The 14,558-nt window shown below is 41.3% G+C and overlaps 1 protein-coding gene across 1 annotated transcript; it reads left to right on the plus strand.

Moving 5' to 3' along the window:
* Positions 1–11,285: 11,285 nt before the first annotated feature.
* LOC133036029 (uncharacterized) lies at positions 11,286–13,147 on the plus strand. The gene is made up of 2 exons (XM_061112498.1): positions 11,286–12,545; positions 12,863–13,147. Exons 1-2 carry the CDS (start codon positions 11,286–11,288, stop codon positions 13,145–13,147), a joined length of 1,545 nt encoding a protein of 514 aa, XP_060968481.1.
* The last annotated feature ends 1,411 nt before the right edge of the window (positions 13,148–14,558 follow it).

Raw genomic sequence — 14,558 nt, forward strand, 5'->3', positions numbered from 1 at the left:
TTTGCTAATCCTTTCTCATAATTCCAGGTATTACAATTACCCCGTCCTTATAGAAATTTCGTCCCGAAATTTACCTGAACAACTCCAGATATTTTTGCTGCATATCCGTCTCGAGTTCACAAGTTTCCTCTTCTACTTTACTATTCCTCCACAGTACTTTCACCAGTGCCACAGTCTTGCTTCTCAAGACTTTCTCTCTTCTATCGAGTATCTGCACTTGTTGTTCCTCGTATGATAAGTCTGGCTGAAGTTCCAATGCTTCATAACTCAGAACGTGGGACGAGTCTGAGACATACTTCCGAAGCATTGAAACATGAAACACATTATGTACAGCTGCCAGCGCTGGGGGCATAGCCAACCTGTACGCTACTTGCCCTATCCTCTCAAGGATTTGAAAAGGTCCAATGAACCTCGGGCAAAGTTTTCCTTTCCTCCCGAAGCGTTTTATGCCTTTCATCGGAGATATTCAGAGAAATATCAGGCCCCCGACCTGAAAATCAATATCTCGACGCTTTGGATCAGCATAACTCTTCTGCCTATTCTGAGACGCGAGCATTCGCGCTCTAATCTTGTCAACTGCCTCACTTGTTTTTTGAACAGCTTCGGGACCCAAGAACTTTCTTTCACCCACTTCATCCCAGTGAATGGGCGATCTACATTTTCTTCCATATAAAAGTTCATAAGGAGCCATTCCAATGTTTTCCTGATAGCTGGTATTATAAGAGAACTCGATCAGGGGAAGGTACTTTACCCATGATCCCTCAAAGTCGAGCACACATGCCCGAAGCATGTCCTCCAAAATCTTAATGGTCCTCTCGGATTGTCCATCCGTCTGAGGATGGAAAGCTGTGCTGAACTTTAACTGAGTACCCATAGCTCGATGCAGACTCTCCCAGAATCTCGACGTAAATTTTAGATCTCTGTCAGACACAATGGACTTTGGGACACCATGCAGACGAACAATTTCTCTGACATACAACTCAGCATACTGGTCAATGGAGAAATTCGTCCGAACATGTAAAAAGTGAGCTGACTTTGTAAACCTGTCCATTATGACACACACAGAGTCAAATTGTCCCGTTGTTCTAGGCATACCTACCACGAAGTCCATAGCAATATCTTCCCATTTTCATTCTGGTTTATTCAGTGGTTGCAGTAACCCTGCAGGTCGCTGGTGCTCAGCTTTCACTTGCTGACACGTAAGACACTTTGCAACATATTCAGCGATGTCATTCTTCATGCCTGGCCACCAAAACATGGCTTTCAGGTCTTGATACATCTTTGTTGACCCTGGATGAACTAAATAAGGAGTCGTATGAGACTCATCCATGATCTCTTTCTTGATGTTCTCATCCATGGGCACACAAACTCGATTCCCAAATCTTAACATTCCCGTTTTATCCACTAAGAAATCACTAGCTTTCCCAGCCAAAACCCTAGCTTGGGTTTTTATCAATTCTGAATCTTGCTTTTGTGCTTTTCTAATTCTCTCTAGAACAGTGGATTGCAGAGTAATATTAGCCAATTGCTCCACAACCAACTCAATTTGAGCTCGAGTCATTTCATTTGCTAATTGTTGAGAGATTTGCTTCACAGTACTCAAATGACTCTGACCCTTTCTACTTAAGGCATCAGCAACTACGTTGGCCTTACCAGGATGATAAAGGATTTCACAATCATAATACTTCACCAACTCTAGCCAACGCCTCTGTCTCATATTCAGGTCTTTCTGGGTAAAGAAGTATTTCAGACTCTTATGATCAGTGTATATCTCACATTTCTCGCCATAAAGGTAATGCCGCCAAATTTTTAGCGCTACCACTGCTGCGATTTCTAAATCGTGAGTAGGGTACCTCTGCTCGTACTCTTTTAATTTCCAAGAAGTATAAGCTATTACCCTCCCAGCCTGCATAAGCACACAGCCGAGACCCTGTCTTGAGGCATCACAATATACCACAAACTTTTCCTTATCTGAAGGAAGAGTTAGTACAGGAGCGGTAATCAAGCGTTGCTTTAACTCCAGGAAACTTTTCTTTCACCGATCAGTCCAAAAAAACTTCTAATTCTTTCGGGTCAACTCCGTTAAGGGTACAACAATCTTTGAAAAACCCTCAACGAACCGACGATAATAACCAGCCAAACCAAGAAAACTTTTGACCTCTGTAGCTGACTTCGGTACTGGCCAATCCCGTACAGCTTCAATTTTGGCCGGATCCACCATGATCCCATCTTTATCCAGTATGTGCCCTAAAAATGAGACACGAGATAACCAGAATTCACACTTTTTGAACTTAGCATAAAGCTTGTGATCCCGTAACCTCTGTAAAACGGCTCTGAGATGCAACTCATGCTCTTTTTCTGTCTCAGAGTACACCAAAATGTCGTCAATAAATACAATCACGAACCTATCCAGGTAATCCTTAAACACGCGGTTCATCAAATCCATGACTGTCGCCGGGGCATTAGTGAGTCCAAAAGACATCACAAGAAATTCATAGTGTCCATACCGAGTACAGAACGTAGTTTTTGGGATATCTTCCTCTGGAATTCTCAGCTGATGATAGCCTGAGGGAAGATCGATCTTGGAAAAGACCGTCTTCCCCTTCAATTGATCAAACAGATCATCAATTCGAGGTAAAGAATACTTGTTCTTAATGGTAAGCTTGTTCAACTCCCGGTAATCAATACACATTCGCAGGGTTCCGTCTTTCTTCTTCACAAACAAAACTGGAGCACCCCAAGGTGAGTAGCTCGGTTTGATGAATCCCAGATTTAATAACTCTTGCAATTGTATCTTCAATTCCTTCAACTCAGCTGGAGCCATTCGGTATGGTGCCTTAGATACTGGATCCACTCCCGGAGCCAATTCAATAACAAATTCAATTTCCCGGACAGGTGGCAATCCCAACAAATCTTTTGGAAAGACATCAAGGAACTCGCATACCAATCTCGTATCCTCAGGCCCTGATGTCGCAGGTTGGCTGGTGTCGAGTATAGTAACTATGAACCCCAGACAACCTCTACCCATCAGGTCTTTAGCTTTCAACAGTGATACTCTCGGTATGCGTGCCCCTTGAACCTTCCCCACGAATACTGCTGGATTAGTACTTTCGGGCTCAAACACTACCATCTTCTGCTTACAATCGATCGTAGCTCCATACTTAGACAAGAAATCCATTCCTAGAACTATGTCAAAGTCAGATAATTGCAACTCAATTAGATTGGCGGTCAACTCACAACCATCAATCCAAAAAGACAAAGACCGAATCCACCTTGTGAATACTATTAGGTCTCCCGAGGGTAACAGGGTTCTGAACCCCGAAGCATAAATATCACATGGCTTATGAAAACTTTCTATCACTCTACTCGATACATATGCATGAGTAGCTCCCGAATCAAATAACACAGTATATGAACAACCATTAATAGACAACTGACGTGTCACAACCGACGGACTAGTATTAGCGTCAGCCTGAGTTATAGTGAAAAGTCACCCCGGGTTCTGAGCAGTATTCTTCTTAGGCTCTTCTTTCTTGGCTTGGGGACAATCTCTGATAAAGTGGCCCACCACGCCACACTGGAAACATGCCTTGGCTCGACACTCACCAGGGTGAAGCTTCTTGCATTTCAGACACTCAGGATATGATCGGAATGAGGACCCGCGATCCTGACGGCCACCTCTGTTTCCCCGAAACTTTCTATTTCCCCCTGATGCTCCGGAAGCCTCAGCCTTTTGCTTGTGCTCAGGGTTGCCACTGTCGGTCCCCTTATTGATATTACCACTAGCAGGAGGATTTGATGTCATGACGACATCCTTTGCAGCCTGCTCTTTCATTACTTGCTGCTCGGCCTCCTCAGCAATTAAGGCCAAGTCTACCACTCTCTTATATAGAGTGTCATGTGATGTGGTAATTTTCAAGTCCCGACTGATTGTAGCATTCAGTCCTCGAACATACTTCTATTTTTTGGTGAAATCTGTAGGCACCAGATCACCAGAAAATTTTGACAACCGATCAAACTCCAAAGTATACTCGGCTACAGACATCTTTCCCTGAGTCAACTTCACAAAATCTTCCTGATGTGAAGTCCTCAAAGCAACATTATAAAACTTTTCCTCAAAAAGTTTCTTGAACTCTTCCCATGTCATCACACTGACATCTCGAGTCTGACCCACTATGTCCCACCAGACGCGGGCATGGTCTTGAAACATGAAGGCCGCACAATTCACCCTTTCAATTCCCGTCACCCCGATATTATCGAGGATACGGGTAACAGTACTCATCCACTAATCGGCCTTAATAATATCAATACCTCCCAGAAAAGTCGGAGGTTGCAGCTTCACAAACTGCTCGAACACAGAGTCCCGGTGTGGCATAATATACCCTTGGTTACCCACCACTGGCACAGGAGCTGGTGGTAACCCCTGATTAACTGGGGTAGCTTGTTGCCTCAAACGTTGCAACTCTTCTGCTTGACGAAGTATGACACTTCGCATTTCATGAAACATCTGCTGCCAGTCAGCAGAAGATTAGCATTAACAGCCCCCGCATTATCCCCCAGATTCTGCAGAGGTGGAGGCGGTGCTGGTGGATTGGTTTGGGTAGCCTCGGGCTCTACTTGCTCGCCCTGGTCTAGATGATTGCGGAGGGTCCATTACTAGTACCCCTGTAATCAACATCCCCAGCGAGTTAAGCACCGATACCACACTTACACACTTATTGCCTTAAACCCTAACTCAACTATTTATCTCATAAAATGTTCACATAAACAAATAACATTTAAAGCATGGCATCACATGACACATACATACTCTAGTTGCTTGCATACTGCCTAAAATGGAAAGCGGTAAACAAATGATCACACAAACAGTCAAGTATTTACTCTCAATACTTACTGCACCATGAGTCGAGCTTATCTCTGACGACAAATGTACATGTTCAGCCGGTCTACAGGAAGTTTAAAAACCTTGGTACTCTGATACCAAATTGTAACACCCTAAATAATTAGGCACGCTACCCAAAATACTTATGAAACCCTAATCCCCTAATCGGGATTACTAATCAAAATAACGCAGAATTTAAACTTTTATATTAAACAGAATGAAAATAAACTTGTAATATATTTAAACTTTTAAAATAGTTGGGATCCCAAAAATATTTACAAACGCCATTACAAGTCATTTCCTTCTAGCCGACCTAAACGGCAAAATAGAATTCAAAAGTTCATCACTAATAGACCCTTAACCCGCTTAGTCTGATATGGCTTGAACATGTACATTCTTCGTCTTGCTCCTCAAACTCTTGGTTGATCAGCCACTGACTTACCCTTTCCTCCACAGTAGAGCACCCGTGAGCCAAGCCCAGCAAGACAGTATAAATCACAACAAATATAATATGCTCATCATACTATTTAATAGATATGCCATTCACATACGTCTGTATGACACAGACCTGATTATTATGCCAACATGCCCATTTATGTCTACGTGGCGTAGACATATGTGTTACGCTCACACATCTATTTAAATCTACATGACGTAGACCCACGTGTTTCTCTCACACGTCTAAATACATTAAGGCCTTAGAAGTGGTTCATCTCGGTTATGAGTACCGAGTCCAACCTGATTATGCCTTGAGCGCATAAGCCCTAAATCTCATTTTAATTAACATGGCATGGCATTTATACACATATATCACTAGGGTAATAACCCTAGGCTATTAGACCGTTCCTATTAGGGTAATAACCCTAATCCCGGTTACTAAATATTCATCCATATCATTCTGAATATAAGCACCACTGTGTATACTCTACGTGCTAATCACTGTCTTACCTGATGTCCCGCAATAGTAGAGATTTTCAAAATCCCCGGGCGCTCCTGACCAGGTGCCGGTAATTCTAGTCACAATACCAGGATTTACACAAATAGGGTTAATCCGTAAATCCACAGCCACAAAAATATAAAATTGGCATCCAAATCATAGATAATCACATAGATCTCGAAAAGATCTTTCCAACGGTATAAAGAACATCCCAAACGGAGTCCCGAGTCAAAAGTTAAGGCCAAAACAAAATCAGGAGAAACACATTTTCTCACTGCCAAACCCAGTCGCGACGGCCAAAAATCACGTCACGACGACTGGGTTCAGAACCCCCAAAAATCCCATTTTTAAGGCCTAAAAATGCCCAAATTCAAACCTAACTTCACCTAAGTCATACACAATAAAAATTCATGCTAAACCAAACTGTTTTCAGGCATTAGTTCCACAGAATATATGCTCAAAATAACCAATTCATAATCATACACAAAGCATGCTACACAAACATACATCACAAAATCTCAAAAGTTTTGACACTTCAAACATTAAAGTCTTCAAAGCCAAAACCCACAACTTCAAAGTAAATTCCCAGAATTTGAACATTAAATTCCAACCCTAAAACCTCTCAAAACAAAACATAAAGCATCTTACATCAAACTTCAACACAATCAAGCATAAAGTATCAAAAATTACACTAATATCAACATACATGCATCTCAAAAACATTCAAAACTCAAAGACCTATTTATCCACTTCCATTTCAGCAACAAATTTCAAATTAAAACAGTAAGAAAACTACCTCCAAATCTTCAACAATTCAAGCTCCAAAGAATTCCCACAAATCAAGCTTGAACCCAAGCTATTTCTCAACAAATTCACAAGTTGATAAAGATGGATAAAGAGAGAGAGGGGAATCGGTATGGGGCCTAAGAAAAAAACTGAAAGAAAAAATGCATTTATTTTATTTAAAAATTTCCTTTTTGTTGTAGATAATAGAAAGGGTCAAAATGACAATAATGCCCCTAGGGCCATAATAAAGCATAAGCATCAAGCAAGGGTAAAAAATGACAATAACCAATTCATAATCATACACAAAACAAGCCGAAATTCCCGGTTGTGACTATACCGCGCCAACCTGTCAGAACACACCTGAAAAGACAACACAGGCATACTATATAATAATATAGTTCTATTAAGCACATAATTAAATTAATTTCACCATTTTACCCTTCTTGGATCACAATTACCAAAATGCCCCTGGCTCACCAACGGGGTCTTAACATATTAAAATTCATATAATTTCACATATATTGAACTATATAATAATATAATTCCTCAATTATACATAATTATCTAGTTAGGGTTTTGCTAATCCTTTCTCATAATTCCGGGTATTACAACGTAGGTCGACAAAATGCTTATGAAGAAATGTTTGCACAATGGGAGTACATGACTAAACATATCCGTGGTCTAAAAAGCTCTCTAGAGCAAGTGGAGACTGAAAAAGGAAAGTTAGAGGACACAGTCAATAACCTCAACAGACTTCTTGATGAAAAGGAGAGTGAGATCTATTAACTCACTTCTGATTTGATTAGAACCAAGCAAGCTCTGCAATTCATTCCACCAAACACAGCAGCTATCAATCAAACTCTACAGCTCCAGAAGCCATATGGTGATCGAACCTCCTTAGGCTATAAGATGTTGTATAAACAAGGTAATGACTTGTCTGTTGAGAATTCACTACCCTCAAATGTCGATTCAACAAAGAAGGAAGATGAGTTACCAGACGTCCCAACCATCATTAACGAATCAGACTCATTTGAGAAGAGACAAGTTCCAACTGGACCCACTAAACTCAAGTTTGAAGGAAGGAGGATTGATGTAGGAAATCTGCCACAAAATGACAATTTCATTCCTACATGTCACTTCTACAATAGGAGAGGGTCACATTCGTCCCAAGTGCTACAAATTGCAGAATTACTTGAAAGCAATAATCAATCGACCAAATAGTTTCCCTCAACCAAATAAGTCACATGGACGCAAATCTCGTCGAGAATGGAAAATGAAGTCCAAACCAAATCCAAATGTTGGATTGGTTGCAAAGCTATCTCTATCTACCGTTGTTGGAGGGGAGTGGTATTTTGACAGTGGATGCTCTCGTCACATGACTGGAAATAAGAAACTGCTACTTAACTACAAAGACGAAAAAGGGGGATACGTGACATTTGGCGACGGTAACAAAGGGCAGATTGCTGGTAGAGGTGATGTGAACGTGAATGGAGTGGCTCAGTTAACGAATGTCCTGTATGTGAAAGGACTCAAAGCCAACCTCATCAGCATCGTTCAATTCTGTGATGACAACCTCTCTGTAAGTTTTACTAAAACACAGTGCTTAGTTTCATCTGATGGGTATGTTGTCTTAATAGGAAACAGGACTGTAGATCAGTGCTATGCAGTATGCAATACCATCGTGTGCAATAGGACCTTCTTGGACAAACCTGACTTATGGCACTACAGACTAGGGTACTTGAACTACAGAGACCTCCAAAGACTGGTGAAGCTTCAAGCTGTAAGGGGAATTCCTGACATGAAAGTGTCCAAGGAGAGAATCTGTGGACCATGTCAGCTTAGAAAATAGCATAAGACACCTCATCCTCCAATTAATAGACTTCTCACTTCACGCGTGTTGGAACTAATGCATGTGGACTTGATGGGGCCAATGCAGAATGAAAGTCTCAGTGGAAAAAGATACGTAATGGTTTTGGTGGATGACTACTCTCAGTTTACTTGGGTCGAATTTCTTAGAGAGAAGTCTGAGACATTTGGATTATTCTCTGCCTTGATATTGAGACTGCAAACTGAGAAAGACTCCAAAGTTGGAAAAGTATTTAGGCTGAGGAGTGACCATGGAAACGAATTCGAAAATTCCATATTCTCTGAGTTCTGCAATGGAATGGGAATTCTTCATGAATTTTCAGCCCCAAAAACTCCTTAGCAAAATAAAGTTGTTGAGTGGAAAAACAGAACTCTCCAAGAAATGGCTCGAGTCATGATGCAAGCCAAGGATATTTCAAAAGGATTTTGGGTTGAAGCTGTCAATACTGCCTGCTATGTGTGCAAATGTTATAGGAACAAAATTGCTCTTTAAAACAAGTCAGATGAATTTGGGACAGTGACTCGAAATAAAGCTAGACTTGTGGCTCAAGGATACAGTCAGGTAGAGAGAATCGACTTTGATGAGACCTTTTGCACCAGTCGCCAGATGAGAGTCTATAAGACTCCTACTCATCATTGCATGCTTCATGAAGATCAAACTCTTCCAAATGGATGTCAAGAGTGCTTTTCGCAATGGGGTAATTCAAGAGGAAGTCTATGTCAAACAACCGCAGGGATTTGAAGACCCACACCATCCCCACCATGTGTACAAGCTCAATAAAGCCCTATATGGACTGAAATAGGCTCCACGTGCTTGGTATGATCGACTCGCCTCATTTCTTATTTCCCATGGCTTCACAGAGGTACTGCAGATAGCACTCTATTCATTAAACATGTTGAAAAAGGAATTTTTGTTGCCAAATATATGTTGATGACATCATTTTTGGCTCAACTTGTGAAAGTGGAGTACATACATTTGTCACCTTAATGACTAGTGAGTTTGAAATGAGTTTGATAGGTAACCTTAATTTCTTTCTAGGACTACAAATAAAACAACTAGATCTGGCACATTCATATCACAGTCCAAATATGTCAAGTCTATGTTAGATAAGTTTGGGTTTTTACAGGTCAAGCATGCACATACACCAATAGGCACTACAACCAAATTGTCACGAGATGAGTCTGGTGACCCTGTAGACCCCACTTTATACAGAAGTCTGATAGGTGGATTACTGTATCTCACAGCTAGTCGACCTGATATATCCTTCAGCGTAGGCTTATGTGCCAAGTATCAAGCCAATCCTAAACAATCCCATCTCTCTGCGGTCAAAAGATTTTCAAATATCAGGCTGGGACAGTTAACTATGGTCTTTGGTATAGTTGTGCCACGAATACCACTTTGGTAGCATATAGTGATCCTGATTGGGCAGGATGTTTAGATGATAGGAAAAGCACGTCAGGGGGATGTTTTTACATTGGGAATAATCTAGTCTCGTGGTATAGCAAAAAACAACAGTCGATCTCACTTTCTACTGCAGAAGTAGAATATATTGCAGCTGGTAGCTGCTGCACTCAATTAATCTGGCTGAACAAAATGCTCACTGATTATGGACACCCACAACACACACTGACCATTTTTTGTGACAATACAAGTGCCATAAACATGTCTAAAACCCCTATGCAGCACTCCCAGACTAAACACATCGACATCAGGTACCACTTTATACATGATCTAGTTAATTCAAATATGCTGTCAATATCTCATGTGCCCACAACTAATCAATTAGCAGACCTATTCACTAAAGCTTTAGATACTCAAACTTTTACTCACTTAAGAACATGTATTGGTCTCTGTACTATCTAAACTGTTCTCAGTGTCATCTAATCAATTTTTTTGCCTATGAGTATTCTTGTATTTCAAAAGTACCTTGAGCAGTGTGTTGTCATTTCTATCTCCATCTCCTATAAGCTACTTCGAATGATACTAAGCTTGAATCTTCCCCAGATAAAAAGGCTTCCTTTTCCAGATGCAATGGGAAGAGCTCTCTTAAACCTTTTACTAATTAGTAGTATGCTCCTTCTATATTAGTTCTTGGGGATCAAAGAGGACGGCTACATCTCTAGAAGAGAGTGAAAGCCATGTCTGGGTACTAGAGAAAGAGCCAGAGTGTTTTAGTTAAAAAAAGGCATTATCTATAAAAAAAAACAAAAACATTCTTAGATATTCACATATCAGTTTGTGTTTCATCGAGAGAGTGGTCCAGAAGATCTCCTCTCTTCCTGGACCACATGAGCTCACTGCTCACACACGTATGGAGATTCAAGTCTTAGTGATACCATGAGTATCATTGTGGATGGGTGTACTGAAATGATCTGTTGCTCAGGGTGTGCATTTTTTAATTTTTAGGGGCTTTATTCATATTCATTGATCAGTTGTTACTTGTTTTTTTTCTAAAATTTTGAGTATCTCTAAGTGTCTATCTTTTTATCTGATGTTTCAAGTGTGGGTTGTGTGCAAATATTGTTGGCATATTTGAAATTTTTCAAGTCACAATACTACTCTCATTACCTGGTAACTTTGGGTTTGTTTCGGTTTGTGTGCCGTATTATGTGGTGGAAATTATTCATTTTGGGTGTGTACATTTTTTTTTGGCAAAGATCAAATTTTTTTAAAAAAATCATCATTAGTTTTCTTTGCCTGGTCAGCTGGTGTCAGGGAGCCTATACTTAAGGCCTAAGGAAAGTGAATAGTCTCACTCTTTCACTTTACTCTTAGAAAACCTAAGTCTGGCAACATTCACAACTCTCTCTAAAATGGAGAATACCACTCCCATTGCAGTACCCCCTATTGCCATGTTCGTTCCATCAGTGTCAACTACTGTTGATCCTGCAGTTGAATCTACAGTCGAGACTAATATGTCTAATCCCTGTCGTGACATTGTCCTTTACCAATCAGAGGTTGGTGGTTCTGCTCACCATTCGAGTCCTGTGTCGACTCCGTCCCCGCCTTCATGGCCAATCATCCAGAAACCTCATATGTTTCAAGGTAAGGCTCCTCCACTGTCTAAAAAGGCTTGTCCTTCTCTGTCGTCACCCCCTCTGTCTGTGTCAAAACGAGTCACTCGTTCATCGTCGAGTCTACAGCCTCAATCCAAACCCGTAGGACCTCCTCGTCCACCATCTAAGGTGTCTATTCCTTCCCAAACCAGTGAAAGGGTTCAGCTAAAACGAAGGTCCTCACGTGATACCACGTATCAACCACCTAAAAGGAAATCCAAGACCAAACCCATTCGAGTCCCATCTATAGACTCCTCTCCCAAACAGTCGTCTAAAGGCTCCAAAAAATCAAAATGTCCAAAAGTCCCCATAGCATCTATTGACCCAACAACTGTTCAATGCTTTGTTGATGCCTCCAAAGCCTCGGTTTACCAACGATGGTTTGGTAGTCGTGATCTTTGGTTCGAACAAGTAGTCATGTTAGATGATTTCCCTAAATTGCATGAGTTTTTAAAAATTAGGAAATGGGTAAACACAGTCACCAACTTGTCTGCACCTCATCCCATTTTAGTTCAAGAATTCTATGCCAATCTAGATAGGACTGTTATTGCTGAGGGGCATCTAGGGTGTGTGAGTGCATTTGTTAGGGGTAATCGTGTTCCATTCGGTCCATCCACCATTGCATGCATGTTGAAAGTTGAGTCCATCAGGAATCCAACATATGGGAAACAATACAATCCAGATCAAACTGTGATGGGTAGAGTGCTAACTGGAAGGGATGATTATCTGTGGGATAAACAGGAAATTTTAGCCACTCATGTTCTTCATCGGGTGGCATTGTACAATTGGTTCCCTAACTCTCATTTGTCATCAGTTACACTTGAGATTGGCAAGTTTCTGTATGATGTAGGAACTCATGTGTCCATTGATCTGCCATCTCTCATATTTGAATGGATCCTTGAAGCTTCAGAAACTACTGACACTCGTAACAAGCTACCCTTTCCAAGCCTTGTTCAACGAGTTCTTATGGCTGCTCACCCGCCTCTTACAACGCATGACTATGAAGTTCAAAATCCCGTCCTAAGTAAGAGTTATTTATTTTTTATGTAGCCCGAGGCTGGGCTTCACCTAGCCCGACTGAGATCTTATATTTTTACAAACTTGTATCTGTCCCCAAGAAGGGGGATAAGTTGAAAGACAATTTTTTCACTCTCCGGGTCCATCCTACTAATGAGGGTCCGGTCCCTTATAATTTTCAAAAAAATGTTAAGGAGTACCGCCACCGCTTTTTCTTCTCTTCCGGCTTCCAAGCCGTGGATCACCCTGAGCTTCTCACGGAGTGGGTCAGGATCCCACCACTGCATTGCACTGCTCCTACCCAGCTTTTCCTCCAGCATGCTAAGGTTTTCTCCACTTATGACAGAAATGGTCTTAACGTGGGGGACCTTGTTACAACGGAGAACTGTCGGAAGGCCAACCTCACCTCGGGAAGCCAATCTGTGGACGACTTCAACCTCTCCAAGGTCCTCTTCCCAAACATTCGTACCCCGGACGCTAAAAAGGCACTTTGGGCGGACATCATTGCCTCGGCGGAGGACCGGTACCAGAAGTACCTCTTTAGGAGGGAACAAGAGTTAGACTATATCAAGGCTCAGGTTGCTGCTGGAAGGACCCTCTAGATAGAAGCGGGGAAAGATCGGGTGCCTTCTCGTCCAAAGACGCTTCTCCAGGTCCCAAACTCTAGGGCTCCTGATGCCAGCACATCCGGATCTGGTAAGTCTCCCTTAACGGTCGATCATGTTCCTTCTGTTCAAGATTATTCCCGGTGTAGGTCTATAAGATTTGACAAACGTCTCCTTAGATTTAGAATGCCCCCTATCTGGTGGGGTGATCATGCCAAGGGATTTTATTTTTCCAACTAAGGTCATTTTCTAGGCCGGTCCCGGATGGGATCCGGACCTCCTGCACCTATTCCTCTGGATCATTCAGCTTATCTATCTTCCAGCTGGTTTCTCCCCTCGGACAGCTTTCTTGGGGATGATGAAGCCAGTATTATAGTACAAGACTTTGCTAGGGCTTAAATTAAATAGTTAGGGTAGCACTAGTTTTACTGCTATTTTTTTGTGTGCATATTTTCTCGTGGCCACTTTGACACTGAATTTGTTTGTCTTTTGAAGCAGCCAAGCCAATGGAGGAGCTTTTGGTGACTCTTGCCCAAACATATAGCCCTGACTCTGCTCTTCCTCCGGCGCCTGACAAGACAGTGACCCCGGGGAGGTCTTCTTCTAGCGTCCACTTAGGCCAAATCGTCTTGATTGACGAAGACGAAGAGGTCGAGGAGGTGGAGGAAGAGGGTGAGATCCTGGCCCCTTTGGACTGAAAACGCAAGGGCAAAATGGTGGAGGCTGATGTTGGGTTTTGTGCCCTAAATATAATCCATTTCAATATAATCAGATTTACTTATTAATAAAGATCAGAAATAACATTTTATGTTGCATGGTTCACATGATTTATTTCATGATTATATATATAATGTATGAATTCTATTTAAGTCCAGAACATATGAATTTGTTAAAGATTATAGTGTTGTCAACACAATGGAATATAATCTTAATTATATGTTCGAAAGTTTATTCCCTGATTTGTCAGAACACTGGATTTAGAGTGACATGGTATAATCAGCGATAGGTATTCTTACACCTTGGAAAAGTGTTATGTCCTTTCCAGGACATTGGCAAAGTTTACCAGTATCGGATGTATGGAGTATACATTGGAAGGGACCGATATTGAACTTTGATTAGATATATTAGAATTTACCAGTATCTATTCAATTCAATATCACCTGTTGATCCTAGATCAAATGATCTTAATCCTAATATGATTAGGTTCAGTCTCAAGAGTTTTATTCGTGTTCTTTGATTTGTTAATTAAGGCTACTTTTAGGTCAGGGTGATACGTACATTTTGGGAACACGGTAGTGCAATTGAGTGGGAGCGCTAACATAAATATGGAATCTATAGCTTCTATCTGGCGTATAGAAAGTAAAGGATGATTTCCTTCGAGCTTAACCAAACGAAAATAAATGGTGGA

Source organism: Cannabis sativa, chromosome 3 (genome assembly GCF_029168945.1).
Source record: "Cannabis sativa cultivar Pink pepper isolate KNU-18-1 chromosome 3, ASM2916894v1, whole genome shotgun sequence".
Lineage (NCBI taxonomy): Eukaryota > Viridiplantae > Streptophyta > Magnoliopsida > Rosales > Cannabaceae > Cannabis > Cannabis sativa.

Excerpts from the sequence above, each read along its gene's own strand:
- LOC133036029 (XM_061112498.1), top strand. The coding sequence starts at position 11,286 with ATGGAGAATACCACTCCCATTGCAGTACCCCCTATTGCCATGTTCGTT. Across the intron at positions 12,546-12,862 it reads ACTATGAAGTTCAAAATCCC|CATGCTAAGGTTTTCTCCAC; the intron begins GTCCTAAGTAAG and ends CTTTTCCTCCAG.